An 8749-nucleotide genomic window follows, 5' to 3' on the forward strand; every position below is an offset into this window, starting at 1 on the left:
AGAGCAGAGTAGAGGGGCAGAATCACCTCCCTCGACCTGCTGGCCACCCTTCTTTCGATGCAGCCCAGGATACGATTGGCTTTCTGGGCTGCAAGCGCACATTGCTGGCTCATGTCCAGCTTTTCATCCACCAGTAGCCCCAAGTCCTTCTCCACAGGGCTGCTCTCAATCCATTTATCCCCAAGGCTGTACTGATACCAGGGATTGCCCCAGCCCAGGTGCAGGACCTTGCACTTGGCCTTGTTGAACTTCATCAGGTTCACGTGGGCCCACTCCCCAAGGCTGTCAAGGTCCCTCTGGGTGGTGTCCCTTCCCTCCAGCAAATCAACTGCACCACTCAGCTTGGTGTCATCCACAAACTTGCTGAGGGTGCAGCACTTGATCCCACTATGTCATTGATGAAGACATTAAATAGTGTTGTCCCAGTCCAGACCCCTGAGGGGACCTTTATTATAAAGCCACCACATAAAGTATTAATATTCCAGGCAAGCCCATATCATTCTCTACTCTCATTAGTTTATTCCAAAATATAGCAGAAATATCTCAGATGGGTAACATGAAGGATGACAAACAGGAAACTTCCAGAAAATGAGAGTGGGAAATCACAGACTACACAGCTTAAAATGAAAACAAGAAAGACCACACTCTTCTTCAGTATTTCTTATAATAAAAAAGGGGATATATGTTAAAATCAAAAGATAATGGATATACTGTTTTTAAAAAACATCAATACATATCACTTTTCCCCCAAGTGGTAGCAAATCAGAAATCAGGCAAGTACACAGACTGAAACCTCCAGGTTTATTAAGTAGGATATTTCACAAGTTATAAACAATCATCTTTGAGTGTATAAGACAGCTTCTAAGTCATGAGGTGAGGCAGAAGTTTTCATCAAACAGGCTAACTAGAGGATTCAACCCCTATGCTTCCATCCAAGGTGCCAAAGACAGGATACACAATGAACAGATTTTCTGATCCAGTACAGTAACTCCTGTATTTCTGGAATCTGAATCACTAACAAAACTACAAGGTACACTTGACAAAAAAAAAAAAAGCATCATTACGAATGCAACTTCAACCATACACAGAGCATGAATAAACCGAGAGTCTTAAAAAAAAAACAACCATCCAAACAAACAAAAAAAAATCCAACGCCTCCCCCACCAAACAGCAATCCTCAAGATTCCCAAGGAAAGCAGATGTCACTCCTATCTTCACCAATGAGGACCCAGGGAACTAAAGGCCGGTCAGCCTCACCTCAGTCCCTGGGAAGGTGATGGAACAACTAATCCTGGAAACCACTTCCAAGCGCGTGAAGAACAAGGTGACTTGAAGTAGTCAGCATGGATTCACAATGGGGAAGTCATGCCTGACCAACTTAATAAACTTGTACAATGAAATGACTGGCTTGGTAGACAAGCTGAGAGCAGTGGATAGGCTCTACCTTGACTTCAGGGAGGCCTTTGACACTGTGTCCCGTAAGATCCTCATAGACAAGCGGTTGATGAAGGCTGATGATGCAGACAGAGAGGTGGATTGAAAACTGGCTGAATGGCGAGGCCCAGAGGGTGGTGATCAGAGGAACAAAGTCTAGTCGGAGGCCAGGAACTAGCAGTGTACCCCAGGAGCAAATACTGGGTCCAGTCCTGTTCAACATCTTCATTAATGATCTGGATGATGGGACAGAGTGTACCCTCAGCAAGTTTGCAGATGACACAAAAACGGGAGAAGTTACTGATTCACCAGAGAGTTATGCTGCCATTCAGAGGGACCTGTACAGGCTGGAGAAATGGTCTGACAAGAACGTCCTGAAGTTCAACAAGGGGAGGCGCAAAGTCCTGCACCTGGGGAAGAACAATCCCAGCCATCAGTACATGCTGGGGGCCACCCAGCCGGAAAGCAGGTTGGTGAAAAAGGACCTGGGAGTCCTGCTGGACACAAAGTTGAGCATGAGCCAACAATGTGCCCTTACAGCAAAGAAGAGTAATGGTATCTAGGGCTGCACTAGGAGTATTGGCAGCAGGCTGAGGGAGGTGATCCTTCCCTTCTACACAGCAATAGTGAGGCCGCATCTGGAGTACTATTACCAGTTCTGGGCTCTCTAGTACAAGAGAGACATGGACATACTGGAGAGAGTCCAACAAAGGGCCACCAAGATGAAGGGACTGGAGTACCTCACGTATGAGGAAAGGCTGAGAGAGCTGGGACTGTTCAGCCTGGAGAAGAGAGGGCTCAGGGGGATCTCATCAATGCATATAAATACCTGAAGGGAGGGTGTAAGACGGATGGAGCCAGGCTCTTTTCAGTGGTGTCCAGTGACAGGACAAGAGGCAATGGGCACAAACTGAAACACAGGAGGCTCTGCCTGAACACAGAAAAACACTTTTGCACTTTGATGGTGACCAACCACTGGCACCAGGTTGCCCAGGAAGGTGGTGGAGTCTCCATCCTTTGAGATGTTCAAATGCTGTCTGGACACAGCCCTGGGCAACTGACTTTAGGTGGCCCTGCTTGAGCAGAGAGGCTGGACCACATGACCTCCAGAGGTCCTTTCCAACCTCAACCATTCTGTGATTCTGTGATTATGTTGCTGACAATTATGACAACAGAACAGTCATATTCTTTTTATGTACCTAATATTGCTTCTGTGAGAGGTGTACAGTGCAAATCATTAACTTATACACGGCCATGTAAAGAAGTACCTATACAGAGGGCACACTTTAGGGTCAATTGTTTTAAATGTTACAACCGTATGTACCTGTTGCAGAGAGCATTAATAATTGGATACACATCTCTTTTTACAAAGAAAGAAGTTAATACAATCTCTAAATCAATCTAAAAACCTAAATTGTAAATCTAATCTAAAAGACTAGCACTCTGGTCTAAGTATTTTTTCAAGATTCTAACTCTCTTTAACTTTAATCCAAGGTGTTGATGAAAGTTTACAGCAAGCTGGCTACTATAACAATGTATTACAAGTTTAGAGAATGCCCACTATTTCTCAAGGTATAGAAAGGTCATACAGCAAATATGTGCTGATACACAATGACTTATAGAATATAGAAGGAAATAATGAAGGGATCATGCAGTCAGCTACTGCACTCAAAAGACATTACAAGGAGATTCATAAGATTATAAGGAGATGGCAAGTTCTTCTTCCATTATCCCATGCAATTTTAAAAATATTTTACCTCTGTGTGCCTTGTTAGTGGAATAAATACTTTATTTAGCAGTTAGTTCTGTGAATTGAGGCTTTGGATTAAGGGAAAGTTCTCTTGAACTTTGAGTTTTTCACTCAACTAAATTCAACAGGATTAAGATGTTTTCAAAACAAACTGAGAAAGTATATTCAAGTTCAAACTCAAATTACACCTTAGAGTCTACACTCACACTCAAATTGATACTCCACTTGTCATCTAGGCTAGGAAAAGGAAAGAAAAAAGGGGGTGAAATCATGCTTTAAGCATACGTAGAGGCACACACCTATATTTAAACCTGCTTTCATGCTAAAAAACAAGTTGCACTATGATAATTTGGCAGCTGCTTTTCTGCAAGCTTAATTACAAATCAGTTTAAAACTGCTTTATATAGTATGTAATATACTAGCAAAATGCCATTCCATGAGATCGTAGTGAAGTCACAAAGAATCTCCAAAATTGTAACGTACACCAGAAGCATTGTATGTTGCAGGGTTCACAAAACTGCAGACAAGAAACAGAGCAATGTTATCCCCAAACTAGGTCACAGAAGAACCACAGGTGTGTATGGTACAAGCTCCAAATACAAGAGGATCAAAGGTGGTTTTATTAGTTTCTCATATGCTAAAGACCCAGCAGTAAAATATGTGTTAGTGCATAGCCTGTCGGAAGAAAATTGTCAGACAGCTGCTTTGTAGGGTATCTTCAGAATTGCCTTCCATTCTGCACACATATGCTGCATTCTGAAAGTTAGCCTTATAACCTTCCGTGATTTCACTTGGTTTTCAAATTACTCACCTCCTTCAACAGACAGTCATACTTGCCTACATCGCATACTTACATTATCAGTCATTTACTTGGTTAGGTTCATGAGTTACTGTAATTTTGCACATGAAAATTCTAAGTTTTGTGTCTAAAATTACCCAGTTTTACAACGGATCAAGTTTAAATACTTTGGAAAAATCATCTGTGATGCAGTTCTGAATATCGTTAGCCTGCTCCACAGATATATCTTGTCTTCTCAAAATGTGCATTTTACACCTAAATAAAATTCTAGGTTTATTTAGGCATAAACCTGCTGGTATAAATTATGCTGTTCTATTTCTGTCAGTGTTATCATGTGTACCTTAAATATAAAATTTATTTTCTATGTATTTTTTACTAACCAAATCATAAAGTAACAAACTGAATCTTATCCCAACAAGATATATAGCAATGATAAAAATAAAGCAAGAATAATTGAGTCAGTGTTCCACAATTCTTTTGAACCATTTGATCCTGGCTGACACTGATGTGCTCTGTATACACCTTCTAATGCAGTTGAAGGCCTGTTATGAACCAACAGAGGGATGTTACTATACCTTCCCATAGATGTAGACATTTATGCCTAAAGACACAATGAGACTTCCACAGCATGTACCAAAGCTTTAACTGGTAACAGGCACGTATGAAGCAAGATTATTATGCCATGGTAGAAAAGTATCTCAAAATCATAATAAGTATCTCACAAAATGCACCATCCAACCAGCTTACAAAATTAAAGATGGCAGGAGCTTAGATAGACTTTAAGTACAGAGACTCAACAGGCTGATGAGCCACACCCACGAGCTAAACCACTACAAGTGTTCATGAGCACATTTTACCCTTACCCTATTGTAAAGCACGTTCACAAACATCTCCAGATGGTTGTATTACTTTACATTGCTAACAGTGCACACATAGTCAGGTTCCAACAGTTACAGCAGCCCAGCTAACATGTAACATCTCTTTAAGACAATGGAACTCCACTGACCCGATCACATTTATCTACTACCTAATAAGTACCCTTTTTATTTTCCAGTACTTCGGCTTGTCACAAAGTTTGTATCTTAGTTTAAACTCCTTGCTTTAAAACAAACCTACACAGCTTTATTCTCTCTTAGAAAAAAACATTACCTTCTGAGGGGTCAAAACCCTCTGCCTGAACTTTTCAATCGCATCTTGACCTGCAGCCGCCCATGCACTGGCAAATGCTTCAGCTTTGTCTTGATCCAGGTGAATGCTTTGCAGCTGTTGTTGCAATGAAGCAGGCTTCAAGTTATGATAGACTGCCTGTTAAAAGGAAAAATAACTGCTGTTGTCGAGTACTGCTCCACAAGTTGTGCCAGATACATTCTACCACAGATGGCCACCATGTTCACACAAGATTTTTACTAGCAACTCTACTGTGGGACTGCAAGCATCCTGTTCATCTTAACCCTCTGACTGAAAAGATAGAAAAGTGTAACTATCTCAATTGTATCTCAAAATGCAGTATTACAAATGACTCTTCTCAAGACAGACAAACTATGAAAAAACGCATATACGAGCTAGACCTGAGTATACGTATATGTTTCCACTGTACGTAATGCCAAAGCAGCTACCACTGAAAAAAACCTGGGCTTTGAAGTCAATTGTGACCGTGAATAAAGGACAACTTTTCCAAATTCACACTGTTCAAGCAAGCCTGAACTGCGAGGTAATATTCTGAAAAGACAGGAACAGTTTGCCAAAAGAGGCGAGTTAGATACAACCCCCCTATTAGCATCAATTTTTGTGGTAAACACTCTACATAGTGTGCTGGGCTCCATTTCCAAAACAGGACTCCGTCAGCACCAGGGCAGGGAAAAAAAAGAAAAAAGAAACAACACATGCGGCAAAGACCATGCAGCAGTCTTACTATCTATAATATGTCCATAGACCAAATGGCTGTTAAAAAAGTTATGCTCTGACAAAACAAGCAGCTGCTCTAAGAAGCGTAGCTATCAGCGGGAATACAAAAGAGTCCTCATACAACACATATTCCATCTGGGACTCTTCTTTGGGCAGATATTAATATCCTTCCCTTTTTTTTTTTTAAATGCAAAAGAAGTTAAGTCCTAGAGGAGACTGAACTGCTTTTTCTGTTCATCTTCAATAATTATTATATAAATGAAGCAGTCTGATGAAATTAGGACCAGGCAAACAGGTAAGTTTGCTGTTTGGTTGAGATGAAAATTCAAAATTCCAGTCTGCATGTGACCTCAGGTTTCATTTTGATTTTTCGGTGGATAGGAGCCATGGGGAGGACTGTTTGTTTGTTTTCTTTGTAATGCTGTGGAACGTGCTAACTAAGTGAACTAATCGTAAACCGACATGTGTAAGAGGACAAGAATCAAATCCCACAACAGACCATCAGTATGCATGCCCTCTGCACAGACTACACTTACTATACTTGCATGAAATGGATGGATAACATCGCAGCTGTGAGAATTTCTAATAAAGTTACCATATTTACCAGGTAATACATCGGCTTCCCAGCCTCAGCAGTGGTAGACTGTAGGACCAGAAAACCTTCCCGGTTTACAAGATACTTAGCTCTACACCATGCAGTCACCTACTCATTCAGATACTAGAGCTACATCGGGTGCACCCGTTCACCTAAGTACAGACTGCTTCTGTGCAGGGAAATTTTCCATAGCTGACGCTTCATATAACTTAAGCAGTGCTCAATAATGCCATCTAATATTTTCCTTACAGGAATTTAAAAAATGCATGGCTGGCTTGCTTACGATGAGTAAGAGGAAAGATTATATCTCATAATTATCAACACCTCTTGGAGTCATGCAGAGCTCACCTCTACCACCTATATTTACAGTAGCTGGAAACTCACTCCACAAATGGAATGAGTCCAATCCAAATTAGGAAGGCATGCAAACGAAAGCAATAAAATCACACCTCCAAAACATACATAATATACTACAGATACATCTTTTCACTAATTCCTTTTCTAACATGACTTTTATATTTTTGAAATCTACAATCGGATAAAAATATATATTTATCAATTCATAAGGATAGAAACAAGGTACCTGTTCCAAAATGAATGATATGGTTTCAAGAACTAGATGAAGATCCTGCTTTTCCAACGAAAAAGCTATTTGAAGTTTTTCTTCCTCCTCTTCACTGAAGCTACTTTCAGCCTGAAGCACAGAAATAGTTAGTCCTAACATTCCATTTAGCGACCAAGAACATACTCGTCAAAACAAAAACTTTCTCCCCATTTTTATAAACGTAGTGGCTGTCCAGTTGTTTCTAAATAGAAATAACAAAGTAAAGCTCTTTTCCAACAGAAAAATACAATGCAATTCCTCTCACTGAAAATCAAAATTAAAAGCCAACGGTATCACATGAGAATTTATCAGGATTACCTGAAACACATCACAAGAAAATGCATTCTCTTTCCACCTGAGAGACACTTAAGAAATATTTTTCTTTCAACTATCAGATCATCTCTAACAACCTTCTATAAATAAAAATAAGAAAAGGACGAAGCGCATTACTTAAATCAGACCCCAAAGAAAACAGAAGGCAAAACTGTAGTGAAGTTAGTTACATCTGGATGTAACTTCCACTCTGGATACTCTTCTGAAAACCACCCATGCTGTTACAAAGGAAATAAAAGCCTAATGTGTGCTTATTTTGAAAGTCAGATTTGAACCTATAGCCTACTGTATTACTGAAGATTACTGAGAATGTGCTGTACTTTTAAAATACAGCAGTTATATTCATTATACTACAGCAAATTAAACAGTAATTTAAATGCAGATATTGCCATCTTTTAAAACATAATTACTAACAAATCTATGCTACAGACATCAAAACACCGTATTTAGACCACTTAGTAATCCAAAACTGCAAAGCTACACAAAAAAGCAATTGAGCTGTCAGAATAAACAAAATGAGGCAATTACACAAAAACTTCAATGACTGCAATATCTGTAACTAGAGTATCAAAATGGAAACATTATTTGAATCATTAGCTGTTAGAAGGAAAAGCAGAGCTCTGAGTATCTGCTTTGTTAAGGCAAATAAGTTTATTTAAAGTTTCTGGCCATTTAACACGCCCTAGAGTCAGAAACTTCGGAAAGGCCAGCTGAACAATTCATGAGGTTGACTGAGTGGGCTAAATTAAAGAGACCGCTCCAGCTCATATAAACCCTGCTAATACTACTATTGAGTAGTTAAAAAAAAAAAAAAGGTTGGTGACACTTTCCAGTTACCAATGAGTTAATATCCATGCAAAGCAATTGAGAAAACCCTCTGCAATAACAACAGCATCCAAGCTAGTAATTTTGGTAGGAATAAAATCAGCAAGTGAATCAAATAATCAAAACAATCCTTATAGTCTCAGAATTATGACCTTTAATACATTTGTATTTTCTATCCCTGCTGCTCCTAACCAGTAATATTTTAACGTTTTGTTTGTATATATATATGTGTATAGAAAACAAATTCTGTATTTCTTTTTGTATTTTTTCTAAACACAGAACAAGGGAATAAACAGAATCTGACACTGAAAGATAAAGAAACTCAACAAAATAATTTCTGTTTTAGCATTTATCTTACAGTTTCCCCTGCAGTATTTAGTGCCAAGGTTAGATTTAGTCTCCATTTGACTTTTTGGCACTGTGTGATGCAACTGACTACTGATTTTACTTCTTTATTTTTTCTCTATTACTTGTTCTGCAATTGAAAAAAAAAAAAACCTCTGT

General features: G+C 39.3%; 1 protein-coding gene across 1 annotated transcript in view; it reads right to left on the bottom strand.

The window, feature by feature from the left end:
• Nucleotides 1-7222, bottom strand: part of COMMD10 (COMM domain containing 10) — a 122673-nt gene extending 115451 nt beyond the window's left edge. Inside the window, exons 1-2 of the mRNA XM_009285022.2 lie at nucleotides 7067-7222; nucleotides 5133-5288 (exon numbers count right to left, since the gene is read on the bottom strand). Coding sequence (XP_009283297.1) covers nucleotides 5133-5288; nucleotides 7067-7207 — 297 coding nt within the window. The 5' untranslated portion in view covers nucleotides 7208-7222. The remainder of the gene's footprint in view (nucleotides 1-5132; nucleotides 5289-7066) is intronic.
• Nucleotides 7223-8749: the final 1527 nt, after the last annotated feature.

This window comes from Aptenodytes forsteri, unplaced genomic scaffold (assembly GCF_000699145.1).
Source record: "Aptenodytes forsteri isolate BGI_AS27 unplaced genomic scaffold, ASM69914v1 Scaffold167, whole genome shotgun sequence".
In the NCBI taxonomy this organism is placed as follows: domain Eukaryota; kingdom Metazoa; phylum Chordata; class Aves; order Sphenisciformes; family Spheniscidae; genus Aptenodytes; species Aptenodytes forsteri.